Source organism: Stylophora pistillata, chromosome 4 (assembly GCF_964205215.1).
Source record: "Stylophora pistillata chromosome 4, jaStyPist1.2, whole genome shotgun sequence".
Lineage (NCBI taxonomy): Eukaryota > Metazoa > Cnidaria > Anthozoa > Scleractinia > Pocilloporidae > Stylophora > Stylophora pistillata.
The window spans coordinates 27,593,423-27,620,456 of record NC_142522.1 but is presented as its reverse complement, the minus strand read 5'-3'; the positions used below and the strand labels follow the sequence as shown (position 1 = coordinate 27,620,456).

The 27,034-nt window shown below is 39.1% G+C and overlaps 2 protein-coding genes across 3 annotated transcripts; both read right to left on the bottom strand.

Moving 5' to 3' along the window:
* Positions 1-8,889, bottom strand: LOC148733151 (sulfotransferase 1C2-like). 2 transcript variants are annotated; one of them, XM_088758106.1, is made up of 5 exons: positions 8,753-8,889; positions 3,194-3,339; positions 1,955-2,329; positions 1,280-1,374; positions 1-884 (listed from the first exon to the last, which is right to left on the bottom strand). In XM_088758106.1, the coding sequence occupies exons 2-5, from the start codon at positions 3,333-3,335 to the stop codon at positions 591-593; spliced, it is 906 nt and encodes a 301-aa protein (XP_088614232.1). In that variant the 5' UTR covers positions 3,336-3,339; positions 8,753-8,889; the 3' UTR covers positions 1-590. The 2 variants fall into 2 exon arrangements, with proteins under 2 accessions (XP_088614232.1, XP_088614231.1); XM_088758105.1 differs by lacking the exon at positions 8,753-8,889 and adding an exon at positions 5,290-5,465.
* Positions 8,890-10,137: 1,248 nt separating this feature from the next.
* On the bottom strand, positions 10,138-27,034 carry LOC148733150 (E3 ubiquitin-protein ligase UBR4-like). The gene is made up of 35 exons (XM_088757957.1): positions 26,676-27,034; positions 26,133-26,173; positions 25,649-25,790; positions 25,496-25,577; positions 25,273-25,369; positions 25,094-25,170; positions 24,835-24,889; positions 24,538-24,608; positions 23,854-23,944; positions 23,279-23,337; positions 23,088-23,131; positions 22,913-22,993; positions 22,693-22,726; positions 21,962-22,001; positions 20,964-21,090; positions 20,504-20,572; positions 19,856-20,032; positions 19,145-19,263; positions 18,856-18,928; positions 18,436-18,539; positions 17,450-17,561; positions 16,892-17,020; positions 16,418-16,507; positions 15,805-15,930; positions 15,298-15,369; positions 14,819-14,880; positions 14,057-14,147; positions 13,761-13,795; positions 13,022-13,216; positions 12,695-12,779; positions 12,239-12,378; positions 11,940-12,030; positions 11,312-11,404; positions 11,170-11,236; positions 10,138-10,410 (listed from the first exon to the last, which is right to left on the bottom strand). Exons 1-35 carry the CDS (start codon positions 26,943-26,945, stop codon positions 10,343-10,345), a joined length of 3,309 nt encoding a protein of 1,102 aa, XP_088614083.1. The 5' UTR covers positions 26,946-27,034; the 3' UTR covers positions 10,138-10,342.

The window sequence follows — 27,034 nt, the reverse complement described above, 5'->3', positions numbered from 1 at the left end:
TCTGGAAATAATAGATATGTATTCCATATAATTTTTTTAATTTAAAATTGTAATATTGATTTTGTAGCAGAAAATGCGGCCTGGACGACTGAAAATACCAAAAGATGAGACAAAGAACCTGCCTTCTGGAAAACGTCAAAGCCTCCCCCGTGAGCATCGCAATTAATGGTCATTTTGATAGTGGAGAAAACTACACACTGCACAAACATGCAAATCGATCACTTTTGCCGTAGACCTTACAGGACATGAAAAAAAAATTTGTGCCTTGAAAGAAAGTACTACCTGATTGTGGTTCCAAAGTCGCGGCTGTTTACGAAAAAGGTTCGAGTTGAATTATTTTTGTGCCCCAAAGGGAAATATACGCATTCTTCTAATAGCAGTTTTTTCGCTGCATGTGTCCTCTTTTCTATGAGAGGCTTGATTTGGGAATAAGTAGAACAACTCAGTAACAGGTGAATTCAATTCATTTCAGCGGTTTATCTTCATCGTAAACGTCATTCTTGAAATCAAATCAAATTTCTAGCTTAAGGTACTCTTCAAGCTCAGTCAAGATTAATTTCGATTTGCATTTCTGTTTCATTTTCGGGTTACTATAATGACAGCAATTCTTTTAATTTAGCAAGAGTCTCAAGATCTCCTACTCTTTCACTAAAGACTTTGTCAAACAACTCGTTCTGTTCTTCAGTGAAGTAATCTTTCCATCCTCCTACTTGACCTTTTCTTATAAAGCCCTCCCCTTTTATTCCTTCAAACCAAGTAAAGTTGGTGTAATTCGAGCTCTTCATGGCGTCAAAGGACGTTTGTCGGACGATGAGGTCACGTGTTGCAGGAGAGATTTCTTTACCAATGAACTTTGCAATCTTGTCAACAGCATCTCCTGGATCCTAAATGAATGAAATTTCATAACTTTTTGGTGCAAAATTTGCAATATTACTTTCAATATCAAAAATTAAAGAAACGTATGGAAAAAATCACTTAGAATTGTCACACCATCAAACATTTTTAAAATCTTGCAGAATTTACCATCTTACGATTTTTTCATACTTATGTTATTTCGAGTATCTACTGATTAGTACCACAGCAATGAATTTTTTAACGATTGACGAGTTCACGTGAGCGAGCCATGCGCAAGGTCTTTGGAATTGATCACTGCCGCAGCAAATTTTTCATAAATTTCTTACAAAGAGTAAGAAAATCGATCGTTGGAGCTTAATGGAGGATGCTTTAAATCGATTACTTGGGGTTCAAGATCCATAAATGGTTCAGTACGGTTTCTTACCTTTATTCTGTCCTCATACGTAAGAAACAAAATGTTGGGATCGTCTCTTTGCTTCCACCAGCCTAACACGTGATCAAACTGCAAACCATATTGAACTGCACCGTAGAAAAAGAGAAGGTTCTTTTGAGAACGCACAAGTTTTCTATTTTCTGTTGTTGTTGGTTTTCAAGATATTATCGGTGATTGATTGTGAAAACTCGCCGCAGCCCCTCAACCAGTCATCAAGGTTCAAGCCATTCGTCTCAGTTGCGTCAGTATCAGTCACTTAAAGTCTGTCTTTTTTTTTATCTTCATTTCTCGCCGGTTCCTTTGAAATTTTTGCCGTTGTTTTGATGACTTGTTGTGATTGTTTAGGTTTTGGTTTGCGTCACTAATGAGAATGCGCTCTGCGAATCGCCAATCTTGGCATGGATGCCTTAATACTGGTCAACCTCGGCAGTCTTAATTTTGTCCTTATATTATCTTTTTATCATATTCTTACGTGGGGTTGGGCCTTGTCCATTACGGTATGTTGGCTTGCATGAAAATCACTTCCCATTCAAAGATTTATAAATGTCATACTTTTATAAGATTGTATTAGGCAAGTGTAGGTGTATATGTTGTGCCTTTAATGTGTTTATACGACGCCTTCTGCCACAGATGTTTATGTACAGCAAAAAAAGGGGCTCTACTTACTATTTCCATTGATAAGACGTTTGAAGGCCTCGTCCCACGTGGGAATTTCCACTGAGTAAGGCATGTTGTGGAGGTGATGATACATGGACACAAACACATCTTTGGGATTGCGCATAACATAAATGTATCGAGGCTTGTTAGCTTCATCAAAGCCCTTAGGTACCAAGCAATAGGGAAGGTGAGTTTTGAATACACGAGGCTCGGGGAAGCCGTTAAACATGTTCACGGCGGACTCTGCATCAGTCACGGTGTAAGGAAAAGATTTTATTTCCAGAATAAACCCTTCTAGAAATGGAACTCTTTCATCCAATCGACGCTCGTCAATTTTACCATCATGAAGAATCTGCCACACGATTTCCTGAGTCCAGGTCGAACCTGCGGTAAATTTCGACAGAAACCTGTGCAATTTTTAGGTAATTTTCAATTATACTATTTTCAAATGGCCAGCAACACCTAGTTTCTGTGTGGGATCCAGAAACTCAATTTTATTTTCAAAAACGAACAAGACCCATCGCACAAAGAAACCCCATTGTTTTCTATGAGAAGCAAATGTTTAGTATTAAAACTTATTTTCTGTGATCTTACACATTGAAGAGTCAGTGCTTAATCGTTTGGGTGCATCATTCAACGGATTTCAAAAGTGTTAATAATAACGCAAGTCTAATGAACACAACAACTCACAGCGAGGTAAACCGACACCAGAAGATCAGCTTACTCAAATATAAGTGTAAGTTCATGTACTCCTGTCGTGACAATTGTTTTCAGGGGTTGTGGCTTTCATTTGTTGTTATTGTTGTTTGTATGTCCTCGTTCTTAACTTGTCACCCTGCGATCTTGTAAAAAACGTGTTTTTTGGGGATAGGGTACAAAACGAAATGGCTAACGAGAAAAAGGAACGTTGGGAATTGGATTCGGAATGATCGTAATTTGAGGATCTACTTCTCGGCTCACTCCATAATCAAGACATTTCGTTCTCTTCTTGTCTTAAACCCAATCGAAGCCTGTTTCAGTACAACGTTACTGTCATGCTCTTCGTTGTTGTTGCCGCATGAATATGTCTTGCTGCCTTTATAAGCCTAGAGTATTCACAATGAGGACAACGAACCAAATGACTACAGACCATTAAGATAGATCATATCCCCTGCCCAGTTGGCTGAATGTATCAGAGCAAATCGTATTTTGCGTTACAATAATTTTCACTTCAAGTTAAAAGTAAAGGCCCCTGATACTTAAACAAACCTGATCGTAGATATGACGTAATAAAGATATCCTCCTTCTGGGCCGGCAACTTAGGAAGAATGCCAATCATTTCTTTTCTTACATAATTTCCGGGCGAAAGAAGGAAGTCTTTAAAGTTCAGCAGTTCTGTCCGATCACCCATGAGTCTTTGAGATAATTCACAAGAGATAGAGATTAAACAATGTTAGAATCATTCTGAACTGAATTCGCTTGATGAAGTTTACAACGTAGGCAATGATTTATAAATATACAAATGTCAGAAACTATTCAAGTTGAGTAAGAATAAAAAGTAAAACAGACTTAGATAATGGGAAAAAATTCTTAGAATCGAGATCACTTATTTTTAAGGTCAGAGGTGAAATTCGACAAAAGCCAGGCCAAGCGTTACGTTCGCGAATGTCTTCGCGGATGTCTTTGACTTTCTTGCCGAGAATAATCTTAGCGGTATCTGTTAACGCTAAAGTGCAGTGAGACCCTAGCTTGGAGAGAATCGATTTGATGTGATGCTTGAGGAACTCACTTTCTGAGTGGAACGTATACGTATTCAACGCTTCAGTTCAAGTATGTAACGGAAGCTCACTCATACATGATTTAGATACACAGAGGATAACTAAATTTTCGTCTGGGATTAACAGCTTTTGCCCAAAATTAAGAAACGACCGCAAATGAAAAGGAAATGAACAGCACGACCCAGACTGTAAATAACCGTGCAATTCTGCGGAACCGCGTGGGCGTTCATGTAGAGCTGAATCCTACGCGAGGAAATCCATTAATCCATCATCTCTCTTTTTGCAAGAAAACCTGAACATCTCTCGCCGATTCTGTTAAATCTTCACTGGCTTCCGATACATTATTATTGCATTTAAAATTCTACTCATCACATACAAAGCTCTTAACAATCTTGCACCATCATACATTCTTGATCTACTCACACCTTACGTTCCAGCTCGTCAACTACGTTCATCATCTAAACATCTTCTTGTGATTCCTCATTTTAATTTGAAGACATACGGTGCAAGATCTTTTTCTTTAGCTGCCCCCACAGTCTGAAACACTTTGCCGTCCGAAATTACGAACAGCTCCTCAGTGTCCGTTTTTAAAAACAAACTTAAAATTTTCCTTTTTAAAAAAGCATCTTTATAATTTACTATTGTGTCGCTCTTGTTAGGCGCTTTTGAACTTTGAGGATACTAGCGCTATATAAATACTGTATTATTACTATTATTAATATTATTATTATTAACCTTTTATTCGTTTGATTCAGTCTTAGTCAATGAGCAATAAATTGCTGTTTCAGAAAATTTTATGATGTTTTTATTTGGGAAAACTTATTCGGAAAGCATCCCTTGGTGAAACAAGTCGAAAATGGTATGTAAAACAAACATTCTCTAGAAATACGAGCTACTTCCTAAATGACGCCATTCTACTGACGTAATGCGGTTGTCACGTTATATTCAAACAATCATTTATCTTTGGTTTGAAGAAGTCCAACTCCGGCATCGCGCTTAAAAACCTCCAGTTTCAAAATAGCCTGTATCTGTTTCCGTCGATTTTTTTTACATTGAGTGCATCAGTCCTATATTTATGCCTACAAATTTTAATCTTAAAAGCACAGTCCGATGATTTGCCGCACAAAAAGTTTCCTTTCAAAGCTTGTTTGTTGTTCGATGTTATCCTGATATACATTTGGTTACATTCAGAAACCCGAAATACATTTAATATAATGAATTCTCTCTGTATTGAGCCACACGGATCCTCGGTGGAATGTATCTAGTACTAGGACGTGCAACCTTTTTGCCTCCTATTTCCTTGTCATAAAGATACTTCCCGTGAGGCCGTTACGATTTCTCAAATTGGAGCACAATCAAAACAACTTTGCTTAACGATGCGCTATATCGGATATCAATCGCAGTATTTCGATCCACAGTTAGCGAATGGATTCCGCTCTTGGAAGTGTTTTCATGAAATGTATATCATGGAAAGACTGGCAGATCTCCTGGACAAGTCCATGCATGCCTTACCTGTTGAAAAATTCGACATGTACAGTGTAGCGCACATTTTAGTCACTGAATCGAAGAACAATAAACAGCTCTCACCTCACTTAGTTTGCTGGTTCAGAAAGGTGTCTTTCAATCTTGGATGGGGTTAACCGATAGCGAACTGCGAGAACTCCTTACATGTAATTACAACATCGACTCGTATGGCATCACGCAATAATGAAGTAGGAAGTAGTGCCCAGACTCGACCGTGTTCCCGTCAGTTTTTTTTTCTTTTGACAACGTCTGAACCGGAAACAAACAATAATTTTGATTCACATAATAGTCAGGTTTGTTGAAAATTTTGTTGGAAACTAAGGAACTTACTTTAAGACAAAAAAGATGTTTGAATGTGTGAAAAAGGAGCATACTTTCAAGCAAATATGGTGAATTTGCACTCGTTTTAGAAGACATCAGACATGGTTTGATAATACTCTGGTTTTACTGAGGATTTGATGATTCTAACCGGAGAATTACAGTTTTATCAACTCTCGTATTCAAGATTCTTTGGGCTCGTTTGGTCTCCATTTCAATTTATACGTCTGTGGTAACGCCCCAAATATGATCGGAATGTCGTCGCGAATTGTATACAAATTTCATCTTTTTTTTTTTTTAACAGAATTAAATATTTTATTTGAATATTGAAAATCTCTCCGTTTTTTCCGTCCCCATATTTCCAAAAACTGGTCACAATTTAAGATTGAATTTGCTATTGCTTAAATATTTGCAAAGGTAATCAATTGATTTCGAGTGCAGTTTGGAATAAATATGCACGAGGAAGTTTTTTCAAAAACCAACAAAATTGCGTGAGACCGTAAGGCGAGTGAAATTTGTGGTCTTATTTGCGGTTAGCGAGCCACGGGGAACTCTTGCAGTTACGCCGATACGGCGCTGGAGCTCCATGAGTGAGGCGCTCGAAAAGTAGCAGACTGGACTGGTAGTAGTGGACTGGACTGGACTTTACTTTTTTGTTAAATTGTATTAATATTAAATGGAGTTAATATTTTAGTAATTATTTTAAAATTTTTAAAAAAATAAAAATTAATCTAAAAAACTACCCGAACGCTCCTCAGCGATAGCGCGTGGCTCACGTGATATAAATTCTGTTCTACGTGCAGCCTGCCGGTGAGTGAAATATGCTTTGTTTCCAACCTTGCAAAGTGTTGACAGATTCAAAACACGGAATAACGAGTTACAGTACCTTGTATGCGAAAGAAATGAATAAATAAATTGGAGAAAACGCCTGACTGAAGTACATTTAAGGGCACGGTTTTATTGATACCTAACGTACCCAAATCAGGCGTTACTCCACTAAAATAAAAAAATAATAATAAAAAAAAAAAAAAACACAACAACAACCAAAAAGTAAACCACCAGGAATTTGTCAACGGAGTTGACTGATTGTCTCCAGTGACAACACTAGCGTATGTACGCTTGGATCTAGCCTTCTCTTCTCCATTGTCAGAGAAACCGCTACTTCCACAGTTCAATTTTTAACACAGAGTTAACAGAAACGAAATAACTTGGCAATCGCACTCGAGAGATTACGTGTCTCATCGGATTGTTAATCTTAAACTTGCCAATACGGTTGTCAACACACCTTTTATTAACCTATATAATCCAGATATTCCCAGAACAGAACCTCTGAAAACAAACCGTCTTTTTTACTGACAATCGCACGCCAGATACCGGAAGTTTTCTCGCGCGGGCCTCGCGTGGACATGACCAAATAGACGAATTTGAAAGTAAAATGTTGACATCGAATTATTCTGTAAAATGTACTACAGTCAGGCGTTTTCTCCAATTTTTTTTATTTATTTTTTCGCATACAAGGTACTGTAACTCGTTATTCCGTGATTTGAAGCTGTCAACACTTTTCAAGGTTGGAAACAAAGCATATTTCACTCACCGGCAGGCTGCACGCAGAACAAAATTTATATCGCGCGAGCCACGCGCTATCGCAGAGGAGCGTTCGAGTAATTTTTTAGATTAATTTTAATTTTTTTAAAAATTTAAAAATTATTAGTAAAATACTAACTCCATTTAAAATTAATACAATTGAACAAAAAAGTAAAATCCAGTCCAGTCCAGTCCAGTCCAGAGTCCAGTCTATATTTTCCAACTGGCCCACCGAGAATATCGCAAAAAGTCAAGATTACAACGGAAGGGTGATTAAAAAAACCTGACCCCTAAACTCCTGGTGGACAGTTGTGCACAGTTTGTATTTTGATCAGATATAACTCGTGATAACTTCAATAAATATTCATAACAGAGGGGTTAATCAAACAGAAGGCATTAGGTCAATAGGGAAAACTTAATTACTTTTTCAGCTTCATTAACCGGGGACGCTAATGATCCGCTCTAATTAACACGGTTGGCAAACATCACGCGAGAATATATGACTGAAGTACTTTGAAATAAATTTTTCTGTGACCTTTTAAGTTTGAATTTGCTATTGCTTAAATATCTGCTAGGGTAATCAATTGATTTCGAGTGCAATTTAGAATTAACTATCTGAAACAGCAATAAAGTATGTTGGAATAGAGGACTTTTGGGTAAAATTATCATATAATATTTTAATTTATTGTAATCAAAAGATTTTGAAAGAGTCTTGCCGATACAAAAGAATCAATAGACATCTATCCAAGTATCCTCTATATCTCATCTGGCTCAGTCGCTAACATCTCTGAAAAAACACCATCCTCCACACGTCTAAGTTTCGTATGGTAAGAAGGTGAAGGAGGCTGCAACGTTTCCAACTGAGCTTCAGCCTTTCCATTAATAATCCCAGGGCGCTAAAGATCTGCTCTAGTTAACGTGGAGGGCAAACATCACGCGGGAATGTGTGACTGAAATACTTTGAAATAAAGTTTTCTGTTGCCTTCAAAAACAACTTTCTCAAAGAATATTCATCGTTGACGGGAATTAACACGCTCCTAAGTCACAGGATCCGATTCTAGTTTCAGTGGCACAGAAACTCAGAGCTGGATGTTAATTCAAATATGCAAAGGACTAGGAATTTGCACTTTCGACAGTCAGTTGTAATTGAGGTTGGTAACTATGGCGCCTAGTTCACCCTAAATTACGAACAGTTAATCCCTCCCAACCGAGGTAGGAGACGACGAAAATTGAAATCAGTAGCGTACTTTCGCTCGATAAAACATCTCGGTTATTCGATGGATTGCCTTTGTGAACCAAGTTTGACACTAACAAAACGACGAAGAAGAGGTCTAAACAGAACCTTGGTTAATCAAGGCGGCTAATTAACCCGACTGCAAAGGCAAGAGTCGTCACTGATTCACCTTCTTGAAATGACTGACACACCCAGGAAAACATCAGTTGTCGCTTTCAAAACGGTTTTTTCTACTTGATAGATATAGTTTTCAGTTCTAAACGTGAATCAGTGCGATGTCTGTTTTACTTTAAATTGAAATGTTTCACAGCTCAGATGTTCCTGTTGTGAACAGCATCATACAGGAGGGAGCTACAACGCAAGCAAAATCATCATCAGCTCAAAGCTTACCTTACAGTCGGCGTGTGGCGTAATAGAGTGACAATGACATTAACAGATTTTACATCCACACTGAATTCTGCCAGCAACTATAAACGGATGACTCCAAGTGTCTTGGTATTTCATGCGTCCTTGAACTTTCAGCATAAGACACTTCTTCAAGCGTCTAACTGATTTGCAATTATTTCAAAATTAAAATAATCTAAGATTAGCTTCGTGGAGAGAGACGAATTTAAACCTCATTCCTTCTCTATCATCTTTCTCAGATGAATTGCTGTCAGGTACGAAAAGAATGGTTAAGGAAAGAATTGGTTATATTGAATAATACTATTTTATTAATTCGAGGCTCACAAACTCATGACGTATTTCATTTTTCACACACTACTCGAAAAAGTCCAGTTTTGATTGACTCTTTAGCGAGCCACTAAAGGTTCTACAAGAAGGATGACTCAGATGCACGATCAACGAAATCAACGGCTGTCTATGAACGTCTTTGCACGCCTCATAGCTATTACCAAGGAGTCCAAGGAATTGGCAGCTTTCTCTCAGATACCTTCAGGTGTTCAGGATTACGCCTCCTAAGTGTTTTGAGGGGATGGAGTCTTAGCGGGGCAGTTTCCTGCTGATGCACCTTGGGTCACGGCTCAAAAGGCCTGAATGGTTAAAAGTCGCAAAAAAGAAAGGCATAAAGACAGTCCTTGTTTGGAATGCATTGTATTTCGTCTGTAGTTCCTCGTTGTCGTCTTTAGGGAATCTTTTGCCGCCCATTCTTCGCCCCTGGAGAAGTGGTAAGCACCAGAGCCATTGGGTGTTGGAAGACAAACCGACACTTAGGGCGAGGTTTCGCTTCTCAGATCGTCTAATAATCATGATTGAGCACGTCCCTTTAACATAATGTAAACAATTAAAAAGACTTAAAGTAGCACTCTCAGAATTTGAAATAATAAGTTGTTCCTTTGATTTCTTCATCTTTTTGGAATCGGGTTTGCATACCCCAAAAAATTATGTGACTGCGTTAGGGAGACAACTGGAGATAAACGAAAAGTCGTCATGGTGGTAGAGGAGGGAGACTGAGGTGATTGGGTTAGAGAGTAGCACAAGTTTTTCAGACAAATGAAATGTCACTCTACAGCAAAATCCCGAATGGTCATCTGGGTGACGTTTAGGCGTTTAAACTAAAATTTGCTTCGAAAACTTTTGCATATGATACAAGCTTGGGAGAAAGTCGACCCCTGGCTCATTGCCACAATACGGCTGCCTTTAAGGGCGTCTTGTCCAACAGAATTTAATTTTTTTAATTTCTCAGTTAGGTAGGTCATTGATAGGGTTAAAAAAATCCAATCCCTGTTGAAATAGGGTTGTAACATTCATTGCATGTTAGACAAAGAACATTAACGTATGTCACAAATCTTGCTTTATTGCTGCATTGATTGTGATGCTTTCTAACACACTAACTTCTACAGGATTAACAAAACTCTGTAAGTTTGAATCAAAGTTTAAAGTTCAAATTATTCCAAAGATTTATCTTTAACACTTTAAGTCTGTTACAGGCGATTAATTCCAAGGTCTGATTAACTGAAGTTGACTCTTTAGAGTGGGGATCTACTTGGGCAGTGAGGCAAGAAGCTCAGAAATAAACTTTTCCGGTTCTGGGATGTCAGACAGCAGTTCTGCAAGGAAATAAAGTCCAAGATAGTACATCATTAATCCAGGGACGTTAAACAAGTGCATAAAGAGAACTTTCTTATCGTGGAGGTCATGGCTAAATTCGTTAAGAAAGACGTGACTATTTGTGATCAAGGTTACACAAGAAAATAAGAAGTTGTACGAGATGGATACACTGGATGAGGATCAAAATGAATAAATGACAGCGTAAGAATGTAGCATACACAGTGACAGTTATCATTCGACGAAGAATAGCTGCATATCGGTGTAAGGGTAAAAATCACGGTAAAACGATTTAAGGTAAATTTAAACGATACCTCGTTATATTTTGATCAAGGTTTGATTGTGTTGTCATAAATAATACAACTTCTCCGATTCGGAATAAAGCTATATTCTTTTTTTTTGAAGCACTCATGTCCTACTTCTTCTTGAGAATTATTTCAAGATTCTTATAACTACTAAACACTACACAGTTTTCAGAATCGTTGCATATTCTCCTTTGGCAGCATAATAATTACATTAAGGTTTCAACTGAGGCCTAAATCTACTGTATCAAATAGAAGCTTCCAAGCTTTGGCAGAATCTCTGGATGATGCCTAAACAGAAACCACTACAAGTTTTAATAATAATAATAATAATAATAATAATAATAATAACAATAATAATTAGATGCTTATAGGGCGCATTTCTAATCTCAATGCGCCTATAAGCATCTATTTTCAGAATATTTTGCACCAGCTTTATCACAACAGCAAGGCACATACCTGCGACATCAAACAACTCCATCAGTGACTCTGATGGTAAAAGATCCGTCTGATAGAAGGACAAAATCTGTAATATAAAACACATTTAACTGTCATTTTGCACTACAAAAAAATGGAAACTATCGATAGGTACTTTTCTCACCTTGTCACCGCCCTTTAACACGGCTTCATCGTTGTTTCGAATGTAATCCAACATTCCTTGCGGCCATCCGTTATCATCCGCCGCCAAATGTTTCTAAGAAAAGGATAATACGAAACATGTGATGGGCCCGATTACTATTAGTTATTAGTTTGATAGCCCGATACTATTAGTCATTAGTTTGATATGTTTACCGTCATCGAAACAAACATAAAAAACTTCGCGAAGAGAAGATCAAACTAAGAGACCCAGCTTCCATATAGAACCTGGTTCACACTAAAACCCAGGGTTGGCTATTTTCAGGTCTCCCGGGATTTTCTTCTCTTTCTGAGGATTCTGTTTCGGGCACTTCTGATTTCGGAAATCCCAGGAGAGCTGGGTTGACAATTTGCTCGCGCAGAGAACCTAGAGGAGGATCCAACCAACAAGGATGAATAATCTCTAGTTTTCTTCATTTCCCCTAGTCGTATACACATGCTACACAAGTATTGATGACAGTCCATTTCATCAAGGAACTTGTATTTGCATCTATCGATTCGCCATCGGCTGGCATCGGGCAGCTATTGATTGATTCCTTTAATTGATTCTGATCCATTGGTTAGGCGTAGATTAGCGTATTCAGCCAACTCACTTTCAGCAGCTGATGAAGTCTATCGATAAGTACAAAGTACACGATATAGGGTCGGTACACAGAATATTCAGCCATGTTTACATTCGATATCCTGTATGACAAAATAAAGATAGACAAGTTAATACTCAGGCAAATAGGGCATGATCCAAACATTGTGATGAGAGAATTTTAAGAAAGTTCTACCCACATCAGCGGGGAAATAAAAGCCCCAAATCCGTTTTTTGGGTAAAAAAAAAACCATCGCACAACGTAGTAAACATAAACAACTAACAGAAACAGAGTAAACTGGCAGCTCATACTTAGACGTTCCCGAGGGATTTGTATGCCGAGCATGCGCAGTAACGAGAAGTCTTTTTAGGAAAGTGATCTTTGACTGATTCCAGTTTTCCAGCGAGTAAACAAACAGCGACAGTAAAGTTAGGTAAAGCGGACTGTCCACCTGAAATGACACAAAGGAAAATAAACTTGAAATGACAAAAAGGAAAATAAACTAATCACTCACTGGCTTATCAAATTCAAATCACTTTGCAAGGTGGAATGAAAAGGTCCTCATCAGCGATGATAATGTCAAATTTAGAAGCTTCTTCGAATAAGAAGGCATGTTATCCTTGTGGGATTTGATGGTGGTTTAAAAATCTGATGGGCATAAAGTTTTAAAGCCATTCATAGATTCTGATGTTTTATTCTGTAAGTGGCCTTAGCTGGGTATACACGTAAGAAACGCTGATCACAGCCGGGGCGATTAGGTGACTTACCTCGAACGACGATTCAATCCATTTTTCCACAGGCATGTCCAGGAAGGATTTCAAGGTTTTCTCCTCTCTACTCAACTGCCGCGTTCTGAGAGAGAAAGATGAAAGATGAAAAGTTATTTAATTCCAGGTGAAAAAATATGCCAACACAGAATTAGCCGAGTCACCACCCCCCCTACTGCATCTCAAACACCACTCACTTCAGTCTTCGTGTAGCCGTACCCCTCCCCCCCCCCAAGGAGAAACGGACGGGAGAAGGGTACAACTACAGATAGACTAACCTCGCTCGTGCAAGCATTACAACTAACATGACAAGTTGAGGGCTCTTACGTGTTCAGAACGTAGAGTATCATGTGCATGGCATATGGTACAAATTTGATGTTTGAGTCTCGTCCTCCGCCGCCAGTGTCCTCACTGAATGATTTTTCAAACGCAAAGCGCTGTAGCAACAAACGCAGATCGTGAATGGAAGCGTGATATGTCGGCTCCAGATGACCAGTGCACTCTTGAATGTAACTGTTGTGTCTGGAAAAAACAAAAGACTCGATCTAGAAATGGAAGACTCCAGTCATGGACACTACTGACACAGTAATGAAATTTAACATTGAATGGATTTCTTCCGTTCTTTCCTGAGCTTTTTATTTTTTTCATGGGGTGGGTGGTTCCTATAAAAGATCTACAAGCTCCTTTTAAAAAGCTGGACAATAAAGGGGGACAGAGGACTTACTTTTCTATTGTTTGTTTTCTAAGAAATGTGTACACTTAATAACAGAGCTCAAACAAACTGAAGGGACACAGTTTGTGACAAGTAGTTTTGTTTTCGATTCTACTTTGAGATCTGAACACCACGAGAAAATTACTGGTAATATTTCTAATATCATGAAAATCTATCAGGTGAATCTAATAAACTCTTGCGTTTGGAGAAACCTTAAGGTTGATTTAAACCAAAGCTGCAATTTGAGCGAAAACTTTCACTAAGGTCATCTATTATTTGGCCCTGACTTACTATTCGACTATTCAGAACATGCACCGTTCTATGATCATTATATAGCCAAAAAGGCACACTCACCTTGCCAAGCAGCTCGCAAACGCTGATTCAGAGACCTGGTAAGGAAACACAAAAGTTAAATTGTACAACTATCAGTGCAGGCTTCTTCTATCAAAAGGGATTCATTAACGACTCTGCCATGAGTTAATTCAAAGTCAGGAAACTATTCCATGAGATGAGCCTCATAAACTCAAATAAATTCGACAAATTACTATACGCTTTGAAAAGCTAAAACATGTTGAACTCCTACGACAGTTAGTAATTAGCATTCTGCTATTTTGAAATCATCGACCATAAGATTCTGTGGGATTAATTACCTGAGGACCCCAGATTGGTAAAAGACCATTGCACTTGGTGTTCGCATTCTGAAGGGCGGCGCTTTCCCACTCATCACGACCGCGAGCGAGTCTGTTAGCAAAAACAAACATCAAAGATTCACTTTGTTACAAAAATAAATAAATAAAACAGCCAAACAAACAATACAACAAGGCAATTACCTAAACGGCAATTCAGGAGACAAGATTGTTACAACACTTAAAAACATTTTTATGACTTCAAAATAACATTATAACATAACCAAAGTAAAGCGCGCGCTCTGATTGGTCAATTTAGCGTCCCCCATTTGCCCATGGGTGTACGCTGCTGACGTGAGCAAATGCAAAGACTATTTTTCCGCGCGCGCTTGTTTTTTTCTGGTCGCGTAAGATTTGTTAAATAAAAGGGAACTCTTTAGCTACAATGTATCAATGAGATGTTATAAAACAAATGGTAAACACCACAGCGTACACTATTGAGTTATGGATGCACTTTGGAGGTTTGCTAAGCACTCAAGAAGCTAGAGTCACTCTCGGCTATCGCCTCGAGCGACTCTTACGCTTCTTTCGTGCTTAGCAACCTCCCGCGAGCATCCATAACTCAATAGTGTACGCTGTGGTGTTTACCATTTGTTAATTGAAACAAATGACAGAAAGAAAATGATAAAGTATGAAAGACATAGACAGACAGACAATCAGACAGAATTAGAGAGGGAAAAGAACATTTTTTTCTTTTCAGACAAATGAATTTAAGATTTTACTCACCTCACAGCGGCCATGTGACAATCATAGTGCACGATATTGAAGTGACTTACTGTAGAATACCCCTGCGGATACAACAACAGAAACTAAACATACCAAAGATGTCACTAAATCTGGTAAAGCCATGCACGCAACCTGAATACCTTGCCCTGTAAAATAATACCACACTCGTCTAAACTGAAACCTCCAGTGTAGCACATAATAATTACTCTCCTTAGAGAGCGGTTATCCGCACTTTTCTCCATCCTTGCCAGTCCGTATTTCTTTTTGCTCTTTTTCTAGAACTTGTAAACTTCTTACTCGTAAACTTGTAAACTTCTTACTCGTAAACTTGTAAACTACCTTTCCTACCATCACTTCTTCCCTTGTTGACTGCTCTATAACTTCTAGCAAATAACTCTGAGTATAGCGAACAGCAAGACAAATTTAAACTCTGAAAAAAGAACAACAACTTTCCAACCAAATCCGCAGAGTTTTCTCACCTGTGTTTTTCGTTGTTTGTTTTCGAATTCCTCTAGTATGCATCGTTTAGTGAATGTGTAGATACCGAGAACCTGTAAAAAGACTCCAAAGTTAAGCAGGGACAATTATTTTACATTGTGAAATGTTTCAATAGCTGAGCTGTCTATACTTCCATGTTTCAAGAACACATTTAGCCTGCAGTACAGGCGTCTTATTAGGCCGAGTTAACATTAAGAAGGGCGCGATCATTTATTCAACCGGCCATGTTTAATTTGGAGTTAGAATCGACAGTAGGGGAGGGGGCGGGAAGGGACGAAATTTTCACTCCCCCACCCTCACCCTCCCTATTCTTTAACTGTCACTCACCCCCTTGGTACGAGTTTCTTTCCCTCCTCCCGGCTAAAATCAAAGATGACGGCCCTAATTTTCGCTGAGAAAATACTGAGCACTCGCTCGCCAGAATTACGTCTGCTTTGCAGGCTAGAAGATGTTCAAAGCAGAGCGCACGTGTCAAAGGTACAACAGACCTTTTGTGGATGATATTTGTATCCCTCGCGGCAAATACAACACGCAAGTCCGGACTCTTCCTGTAGTTCTTCCATCTCGCGAAGTAAATTTGACGGTTTGGCGATCATTTTTCCTCCAGAAGTTGTCTGAAAAATAATTGATACTCAATTAAAACAACAAAATTACAATCCATATTTTGGGGTTGCTTTGCTCTCAATATCCATGTATCCGTCACACCAGAGTTAATAGAGGTCCCCTCTATTAACTATGGTCACACACACAAAAAATTATATTCCAAAAAAGAAAAAACAAAAACAAAAACAAAAGGAGGAAAGCAACTGCTAAAACCTCTTGAAAAAAGTAGAAACCTGATGAGGAACCCTTGTATAGCACGAAGATCCCGATATAATCAGCAAATAAACTACTTAGAGTCGTAGGAATATACCTCACGACTAAGTCTAGGTTTATAAGTCGACCGAACAAGAGCAGTGGAATTTTGACGACAAACTTTAAGCAAAGGGCATTACCTCCAAAAGTAGAAGTCAAAAGGATTTTTTATTACCATTAAATTCAATGTCGCAACTCAAACTCAGCGGTCTATTTGCCAACCACTAAAGAGTATATTATATTCACCTGCATCCCAAGAGCTCCCAGCTGTTTTTCTCTCATGGCCATAGCGAGCTTCTTCTTTTCATTTCGAGTTGAGCGGCGAACTTCCTCCACCTGAGAAGAGTTTCACAAAGCAAGGTTAACCCAATGAATTCACACAAGTTAAAAAAAAAATCTTTCACCACTCTGCAGAGTAATACGCAATATACAGTAGTTGCTAGAGATGGTGACAGCGACAGACGTTCAGTTTCAAAGGTTCAGTTTCGAAAGCTGCGATTGCTGGGATTGCTGTTACGCTTGCCTTACTCTGATGCTCTGTGTGATTAGTCAATAAAAACATTATTGTTCTGATTGAACGCTATGGTTACCTTGATGCTGTATCTGTGACACCTGACCGAAAAGAACTCGATTTCTTTTTAATTACAGATACGATTTCACGTTTTCATGTACGGCCATTTGAAATAACATTTAACGAGTCCAAAGAGGAATGATAATAACCTTCTTTTCAACATCAGGATGCTCTCTTAGCGCCTCCATGAGGTTTTCTGCCAACGACCCAACTTTTTCTTCAGACGACACTTGCTCAAGGCGATGTATGGCTGGCACTGCTGTCTTGCCAACTAGAACCTAATTAAACAGAAAAGTTAACGTCTGTTACTAGAAATGACGATTTCAGATCTATTTTAGCTAACGCTCATAAGTTAAACAAAATCAAAACACAACACAAAAAAAAGCTCTTACAATTTTGTAATTAAACACCATATAACACTTCGATAGCTAACTACCTATTACGTCAAAACTGTTTACAAAAGTAGCAAAGGAAAGTCTTAAGATACGATGTTCGCTATTCCGCAATGCTAAGCAATGTTAGCTTTAGGGGTCGGCCAATTACAGAATCAATCACACAAAATGGAACAATCGTAAAAGGAGAAACAACAACACAAAATTATGTCCGGCAGGAAAGAACTAAATTATGGCAACGATCAACACAGTTCCAAGAGGTGATTCACATGTAACATCAGTTCATCACCTTCCTAACCAATCAGACCACTCTACCTGAGTATTGGCGTGTCCCTTACAGAGACCAGACAAAAGTCGAAGAACGTAAGGAAGAGACGGTCGCGCAAGAAACTCTTTCCAAACATCAGCTTCAAGAAGATTTGCTTTGCTGTAGAACAAGGGAAAAATGAAAAAAAAAAATGATGATATGAGCATCTGCTACACGCATCCACAGCCATTGTATTGTACGAGAGGACAAGATGTAAAATGTACACAGAGAATAATGAAGGGGGTGGGGGAGAGAGAGGGATAATGGGAAAAAATGAACTAACTACTAATTCCTCCTTAGTGTCGATCATACAATTCCCTACAGTTGATTTCTGAGAGCTTGGTGGTTATCACGACCATATTCCCTTAATGATATAATTCATAATTCTTGCGGTTTGTTGAGGGCATTCGTTTTAAGCTTATTCGTGTAAGTAAAGAGTGAAAGAGAAATATTTAAGGGTTCAATCAGTCTGTCTTACGTTTTGAAGCTAAAGACCCAAAGGGATAAGTCAATTAGCTGCCAGTACAGCCTGCACATTATGAGTTAACAATTCTTCCTAGATGATTGTACATGAGGTAACACAGTAACATAAGCATGCCTTTTCTCCAAACTACTCTCTATAAATTTCCTATAGGCATGACAAAGAGCATTTGTTCAACAGTCTAGGGCTTCTTAACCCTTGAACCCCTAGGAGCGACTAACATCTAATTTCTCCTTACAATATCACCCCTGAATCACACATTAAGGTCATGAGAATTTCGGAGATGATAACTCACTAAATAAGCTCTGGATTGTGAAACAAATTCTCCTTGCCGACACCTTTGGAAATGTAGAGAGAGCAGTATGGAGAATGTGCATACTGATGTCGGGAGGGGGGAGGGAAGAGGGTGCTCATCACCTGCATTGTCAAACCTTAAAGATTGTTCAGTAATGATAAGGTACATGTCTTATGGTTAATGAACGAAGTCAGCGCAAACTCTGTTATTCTTCGTACCTAAAGGGCTTCTGAGGTGTTTGTTGTTCCAGGTATGTCATCGCTTTATCAACAATTCCATTCTCAATGATCATATCCTTTAGCTTGAAGCCATTGTGATTGTTCTGCAAAAAAATAAAATTAGCAAGAGATATCAGAAGCTTTCTAAATGTTTAGAGGTCAAAAAGGGAAGCAACACTAAGACAAAATAGGGGTAGACAATATTTAAGGTTACATATCAGAAAATACCCTGAAAAGAACACGGAGATTACGAATCGAACTAAATGTCTTTACTACCACATGAACATCAGAAAACAACAATATCAACAAAAAGAACTAATCAGACCCAGAGCTTCTCCAATCGGAATCCAGGGCACTTTGCATTTGGTCACCACATTCCAAAAAACATGCAAGGGTCCTAACCTCGCTTGCAAAGCTTACCTCAATTTTGCTTGCTATACTGCAGAAACAGTCGCAAAATAGAGTTTCGTCATTCGAGCGCTCTTGATCAAATCTATGCAGAAGAAGAAACAAATTAGAAGAACAGCGTGTCTTTTTCATTTTACATAAAACATTTCCCAGCACAATACATTGTATTTTACAAGCCAGACAAACTACCAGTGAACTTTCTTTGTAGCATCAAGAGTTCTTTCGGGTCAGGCAATACGGGAATCTGACAGTTGAGACTATGAAGATTACACTTCCTGCCCACAGTTGGCTATGAACTGACTTCTCAAAGTCAAGATAAGGCAAGAAATGGTTGATCAGTGTCCTCATGTTCCCTTCATCTCCAAATGTCAAGAAGGGAATGATACGCATCATTGCTTTAAGCACACTGCTGTGCGTCCTCTGTGAAAGCAAAGGAACATTACATGACATCTGCGTTTAATTGCTTGGTAACATTGACATTGTTGAGACATCGTTGGGTAATGGAATTCAATAATCTGTGAGTTTGTGCGCAAGTATGACTTGGAAGGCTGGGTAATGACTGACAAGTCACCTTTGTCAACAACAGCTACGCTAAACTCAGGTAGCGTTTGGCAGTTTTAGTTTTGATATGAGTCTACAGGATTGCAGTTCTGTCGAGAATCCCGCTGCCGATATCGTCTATAAGCAGGAAAAGTGAATGCTACAGGAGCTCATGGCAAGTTCGCGTCTACTTAAATGTGTACCAACTTTTCGTGGGTCGTTAAGTTTTCACGTATCCATACCATTGTTCAGGTTCATTGCCAATTCACCGGAGAATTTCATTTACAAGTGTGGGACCACTGTAGAAATCATTCCACCATATACACAGCCCTTAAATAATTAGATAAACCTCTTTTGTTCTGCTCTGCGTTCGCCCTTCAAGGGCTGGACGCTATTCAGGGTAACTTTTTAAAACAGGCGACGATAAGTGAAGAAGAGGGAGGGAGCTCAAAATGTCCAAAGTATATCGTACCACGTAAGGACTTGTAATTCTGTTCAGCAGCATGTCCAGCTGAGAGCCATCCCCCTGCTGGATGGGGATATCAGGTGTGGGAGTGCTGGTAGCTTCCTGCAGCACAGTCTCCATGATCCCTAGCACGTCCTCTGCGATGCTCGCACCACCTCCGGAATCAGCTTCCAGTCGAAGAGCCTGTGTCATAAATAGCAACTGTCTAACTAACTAATTTGATTATCAAGTTTTCTTGTGCTGTGCTGATTCCTTTCGGATATGCGTCCATCGTGAGATTAATTTTCTCAGAAGGCATTCAAGCGATAAGATCAGCTATGGAAGGTAAGCACTGAGGAAACACCTCAGACTAACTAATGGTCCCTGGTGTTCTGATATTTTCAGTACACTAAGCAACAATCAGGTGACGAGTAGGAAAAACCCATCCTTTCTTCCGTACCAATTAACAAGGAAATTTATAGCAGCTTGAATTCTTAGTCAGATCTTGGGAATGAAAGATGAACGTAACTGTCTCTGAAGCTAAACCTGATTCCACAAACACGGTGAGGAATCTGTCAAGTGTTGTCATTCTTCGTATTACTAAGTCGCAACACATTTGTAGAAATTAAACATTTGTGACCAATAAACAAAGTTAGAAATAAAATAAAACCATACCTGGTTTAGCGTTCCAAGAAGGACGTTGAGCGTGTTCAAAGTTGGGAGACACAGGTATTGCCTATTGACCTGGACGGAGACAGTGAATTCTGTCAGTTTTACAGCACACAAATACGTCATTGCGATAAAATATTATAAAGCATGACACGACGTTTCGACGTTTCCAGAACGTCATTATCAAGTAAACTAAAATAATAAAATCGAGTATATATATAATGAAGCGGTGAATAAATTACAAAACGTTAAAAAACGCTTCACCGCTTCATTATATATATACTCGATTTTATTATTTTAGTTTACTTGATAATGACGTTCTGGAAACGTCGAAACGTCGTGTCATGCTTTATAATATTTTATCGCAGTTTTTCATTGTCAAATGTTTTACCAAATCTTTACTTATTCAAATACGTCATTATACACGTTTCATGAAAAGATCACTACGAAGCAATCCATAAGTTACCTTGAGTTTCACACAATATCCCATGAGCTTCAGTATAACTGACACCAACTGTTTGCCACGTACAAGATCCTTAATACCACTTAACCTTCGAAAGAACGTAGCGGTAGCTGTTACTGACCAGTCAAATCACAATTAGCCACATTAATTACATCACTATGCATATTCTTGATACCGTTCTCTTCTACACATTTCCTAAGTTGCTGACAAGGAGAATTCGTTTAATAATCAAGAGGTTCTTTAGTTGGTGACCATGTCATTTATTCTCGTGACGTTATGTGTGGTTTAGGAGTTATATAGTAAGGTTAGCTCAATTGGTTAGAGCGCCGGATTGTGTTGTGCGGGAGGTCGAGGGTTCGAGCCCCGGCTGGACCAATACTCATGGTCTTAAAATAACTGAGGAGAATTTGCTACCTTTCTATAATATCAAGAAATGGATAGACTTTCAAGCCTTCTCGGATAAGGACGAATAAACCGTAGACCCCGTCTCCTGCAGGGTTAGGGGTAGAAGACGTTAATTTTCCACGCACGAGATCACTGTGTGGTGGATTTCCTCCCCTTGGGTGCGATGGGTGGGCACAGGGCTCCATTTAAACCAGCTATTTGCTGAACTGGGCTACCCCGTCTAAATATTCGTAAAGAACTAAAAAGAATAATTTGATGCCAAGGACACTTAGGGGCCAAAGGGTTAAAAACATTTCCTGTCAAAAAGCATTTCATAGATCGAAGCTTTTTGCATTCTCTTCAGCTTCTTTACACCACCGTTTAGGTTTCTTTCGATTAAACAGGACGTTGAACTATCTCTAGAGACGAAGCCTAACTTGTATGTGTTTGGTAGTGCGAAAGCATGGCGCACGACCGGAAAGGATTTTTAGGGGATTGTCAAGCTACTCCACGGGACTATCAAATCAGTCTGTGGGAACATCAGTACTCTATTATTAGGAGAATAAGACAACGCATCGTAAAGTTTTCTCAACAAGGGATAGCAAAGTTGACAATACCTGCTCAGCATCGCTTCAAACCCACCAGATGTAGACAACTCTTGAAGAACAGAGGTATAAAACAAGATGAGCAGTATGGACACTCATCATAATCAGTGTTGAGACACCTTGTCAATATTAACTCTCGAAATTTCTCGATACACAAAAGTTGTCATTGGAGAAAATTTTGTACATCAGAGAACCAAATTCAGCAAATTAAAGAGGTTTTGAACGCAAAGCCACTCGGTGGAGTCTAGGCCTTAAAGATCCCTCGAACGGTGAAAAACGTTTCTCTCACAATATCAGTGCATTGTGAAGAAAGATAAGTAGGTTGGTAAAAACTCGAACAATCAGGCCCATCCAGCTTGGGCTTATCCCAGTTTCCACAGTACCAAGCAACCAAGAGTATTACTACTCCTTCCTGGATGGGAAGCCAGTCCATCGTAAGATGAACCCCCCCCCCCCCCGTCACAATACCAGTGCATTGTGTAGAAAAGGTAGGTAGGTTAGTAAATCCTCGAGCCAAAAGGCCCATCCAGCCTGGGCTTATCCCGGTTTCCATAGCATGAAGCAACTTAGAGCATTACTATTCCCTCCTGGATGGGACGCTAGTCCATCGCAAGATTATTCGCCCTCGTCCTCCCCCCCTCCCCCAAGCATTTCATCAGGCTTCCCTGACAAATGAACCGAGTATGGTTTGATTACATCAAAGTTATATTTTAAAGAGATCAACACAAAAACGCTTTTTTTACCTCGCATTCGGTAGATAATCCGCATCGGTTCACCCTTAAAACAAGAATTTAAGAAGTTAGAATTAGTGAGGCATAAGGTAACGAGCATAATACCCTAAAATTTTAACAGGAAGATGAGGAACTGAGAAAAGATCCGAATCCATGTCCCACTAATCAAATACAAGTCAGACATTTCGGCAGTGAAACTCACAACACAGATATACCACATATCTATACACACCTCTCCTTCAGGACACCATATTTTCTTGTAGACGTCCTTTACAGGTAAATCCAGACTAATGATCTTACTGTTGACAAGCAGCTGAAACGAAAGATACAAATTAAAATTACTCATCAATCATATAATGTACTTGAATGATCGCGACAGATTTTTTCAAAAAACTGAGGAATGTTACCTCCATTCCGCTGTCATCCTCCAATAATGCCACAAATTCACAATCTAAGGTAACATAAATAGTTTTTTTTTATTACATATAATACCTCTACTCGTTTCTATTACAACTCACGAAGGGCTTCAGATTGGATAAGTTTACAATAATGGCATTTAGCTAAGAAACTTTTAATTCGATAAAAGTTATTTAGTTACCGGTGCACATGTTGTTCTTGACATCTCTCATGAGCGGACCCATACCAGGCTCATTACAGCTGTGGAGGAAGAGAGGGTGTAAAACCAAAGTGATGATATAAAAGCAAGCACTTAAGAAGGCATTTAGAGCGAGTGTTGAACAACCAAACGGCCAATTACAACAAAGCGATAACCGAGGATCCAATGAGAATTTAGTTACAAAAGGTGAACTGACGAAACGCGGGGAACCAAGAAACGATGGTTTTTAGTTTGGCATTGCATGGTTGAGAGGGTGGGGCGAGCGTTCTAGACCAATCACAAAACGGAGTGAACCAAAAACAGAGCAGTCCTTGATAGCAAATTTCAAGACGCCACTAAAAATTGCGTTTTAGCTTAAATATTGTTTTCGTTTCTTATCGCTGTAACTTCTCCAAGGGTTTGGGAATGTGGTAGGTGTCGAGACCAGCGATCAAGTTTGGCAATTATGTACCTACTAATCTAGATTAAAAGCTTAAGAGTTTATTTCTGGTCTTAATGTTTACTTTTCTTGTGTAATCACCCTGAAAATTGCTAATTTTCAACTCTTCACCACAGACCTGTAAGGATTTCCTTGCATGCGTCCTTGAAGGAAGTCCTCTTGTTGAGGATCTTTCTCCAGTGTAAGGAAGAACTCGCCAACACCATTCTCTTCCTTTTGAAAGAGGAATATAGAAATCAGATATTTGACACTAAATAAAAATGCTAACTCCGACATTGCATGTCACAGTTGAGCAAAGTCAAGTATTTTTGAAGGAGTTTTATCAGTCAGTACTCTCCAATAACTCGACAATTTTCTTTTGGGACGAGAAAAACGTTCTTAACTTTAGGGATTCAACAAAACTTTCCTTGCGAAAGATAGAAAAACGTACACGAACCCATCATAAACCACAGGAGAGAATGGATGGCTACGGTTATAGAAGATTGTCACGGACTGAAATTAGTGAACTTTAACCCTAGAACTCCCAGAAGTTATTAACAAGTAACTTCGCCTTGCAATTCCAGTGTTATCTTGCATACAGGTAATGAGAATAGACGAACCCATCAGCTAGAGGATGTTATGTGGATATCACACCAAACTCTCCTCTTTTACTTTATAAGAACGCTATTGCATTCAGAAGTGAGAAATACTAATTGGATCTTGGAGCAGGGTTAAACGTCTAGGCTAACTGTTTAACTTTTCAAAACGTTCAACTTTTCAACTCAAGAGTAGCACTGGTAAAACTCTGGCAGTTGTAAAGTACTTATGGGAAAGATAAGACTGCAAAGTCGCTCAAAGATGAATACTGGAGTCCTGAGGTCAACCAGACCATACCTGATAACAAATATCAAATCATGTAAGAACACATTGCCATAAACTCCCTCCCTAGTTACGTTCGAAGAAGCATGTGCAAAAGTTGCCAATCTTTCTTAGAGGTGGGTGGGCTGCGCATCGTTGAATCAAGAGAAAGAGTAACTAACATGATTGTCACAGTGATACTGTAGTACTTTTTCAAATTCTGTAAAATTTCCCAATTACGAAAGGTGCAAAATCAACAAACCTCTTCAGGGTTTCCACACAAATGGCCATGAAAGCCTTGGTTTCTGTCTCCGTACCTGAAAAAGATTAATTAAAAGTGTTATTTTCTCTTTTTGGGTTTTAGTGAAGAGAATAAGAGAGAGCTATCACCCATTACCATCAAATCACCACATCTTCATCGCTCATGTTCCCTGACTTTAAACAATTTTGCCAACTTCTTGAAGTGACAGTAAAGATCTTTTATAACATAACTGCAACGGTTAATGTTAAATTCCACTTACCAGTGGTCATTTCCTCCAATAATTCTAGTAGAATCTCTTGCGTCTCATCAATCAGTTTTGTGCGTTGGACAACCAATCTGAAAAGAAAAGAGAAATGAAATTATACAACAGAACACCGAAAGAGGCAGTCAAAATTGAGCAGCTACCCCTTGTCTCCTACGTTAAATAAACAAGGTTACCTTCGCAAGGACAAGTAACCATTTAACGCTGTGGCTACCAATCGTCCTTTGAACTTTTGTTTGATCGTTTCATGTTCAAGGAAAGATGACATCAATTCTGTGAAGAAAAAAACCTACAATTAATCAAATCAGAAATCAAGTCAATGCTCTCTGAATGACTTAAAAGACACAGTACTACACTTCTGCGCCAGCACTTTCCATGACCTGCTGGCCATTTCCTTACCAGCCAACATCTTCAACGCATATCCCTGAGACAGATCAGAACTGAGGGTGTACTGCTCCAGGTATGTCAAATGCTCTATTTTCTAGAAACAAAAAGAATGACCTCCATTTTAGCAACTTTAGAGGAGAGAAGAAATGAAACAAAAAATTCTACCTTTGTTAACAGCTGACCAATTTGCAGCAGAGCTCCTTGCAGTGCCAAGTAAAATTTCCAGTAAGTAGGCTGAGTCAACCGCTGATACAACTGGAAGAATTCAGCCGCATTCTCTCCTGAAGTTCGAACCTCCTCCAGATAACTGTAAAACATGGTAATATTATTAAAAAAAAAAAAAAAAAAAACTTCTCGGGCGACATCACAAGCTAACGCTTCTCATAACAGTTGCCTGGTTTCATAAAATTAATTGAGCATGAACGCTGTAAATTCACCTTGGCCCATCAACATGCTTAGTATTTATCAGGACTATCCCATAGCAATCTTGGCTCTGAGTTGCAAAAAATGTCTTTTTCGTGTGCGACGGAGTACTCGCTGGTGAATCCTAACGCAGAAATAAAAAATGAGCAAGGCAAGCCCTTGGCAATCGAGTTAAGCAACCTTCCCGATTTGCAAAGTTTATTATCAAAACTCAAAAATTAATTACCTTGTGAGCAAGTCCAGCATATGCTGCTGTCGGCTGGGTATCTAAACAAGAACATTCAAATCATAACTTGGGTAGTGCGCTTCCTGGATTTGAAAGCAACATTCCGGCAGTAAAGCGTGATTATAGGTTACGAGAACGCTTACTGTAACACCAACGTAGTTTTTGAACTTACACTTTAGATCCTATTTGGTAAAGGAAACTAAGACATTCGCAACAAACGGAATCAAAGTCGGGTGATCAAAACGAGATTTCCATGACTGCTTTTAGTTAAGATTATGGCCGGGTATCTGTATGGTAACCATGGATACAATTTGTGATGAGATTTAGAAACTTGATAATCGGCAGGGAAAGCCTGGACGTGCTCTCGCCAATAGCGGCCGTTTTTCGCTCCTACAACTATTTCACTACCAAAATATACTTCTTCGACGTAACACGACTCCATCCGACTTAAACCATGGTAATCTAGCTGCTGTTCGTTTTTCCCTACGCTACCAATTTCCCCTTTCCACTTTTGAATATTGTTTTTACTATTTGTACGTTTACCTGACACAAGGACTCTATCATAGTACAAGCCATCTCTCGAGCCGCCCTGTTAGACGGAGTGAACAACACTTGTCTCAGCCACTCCTCCTCGCGCAGATCCTGCTCATCACTTGTTTCGTTCCTCTTGGTCCTCTCTTTCCATTTCCTGCCATACTTCTCCATCAAGTGTCGTTTTCGTGCTTCACTGCGGCTTTCCCCGGTTGTCACTTTGGATTTGGTGGGCGCCATGGCTTTCCAATGAGAATAAGTATGACTGGTATCTCCATCCATCCACTGCTTGGCTTTGATGCGCACGTCACTATAACCTTGAACAGAGCCCAACGATTTGCAATCTTTGTCCTTTACGAGGGGGGGAAAAG

Coding starts and splice junctions, on each gene's coding strand:
- LOC148733151 (XM_088758106.1), bottom strand. CDS start 3,335: ATGGGTGATCGGACAGAACTGCTGAACTTTAAAGACTTCCTTCTTTCG. Junction 2,330..3,193: donor TACGTCATATCTACGATCAG/GTTTGTTTAAGT, acceptor AATTTACCGCAG/GTTCGACCTGGACTCAGGAA. Junction 1,375..1,954: donor ACGTCTTATCAATGGAAATA/GTAAGTAGAGCC, acceptor TCTACGGTGCAG/TTCAATATGGTTTGCAGTTT.
- LOC148733150 (XM_088757957.1), bottom strand. CDS start 26,945: ATGGATGGAGATACCAGTCATACTTATTCTCATTGGAAAGCCATGGCG. Junction 20,573..20,963: donor GATATTGTGTGAAACTCAAG/GTAACTTATGGA, acceptor GTCTCCGTCCAG/GTCAATAGGCAATACCTGTG. Junction 18,540..18,855: donor GTATAGCAAGCAAAATTGAG/GTAAGCTTTGCA, acceptor ATTTTTTTGCAG/AACAATCACAATGGCTTCAA.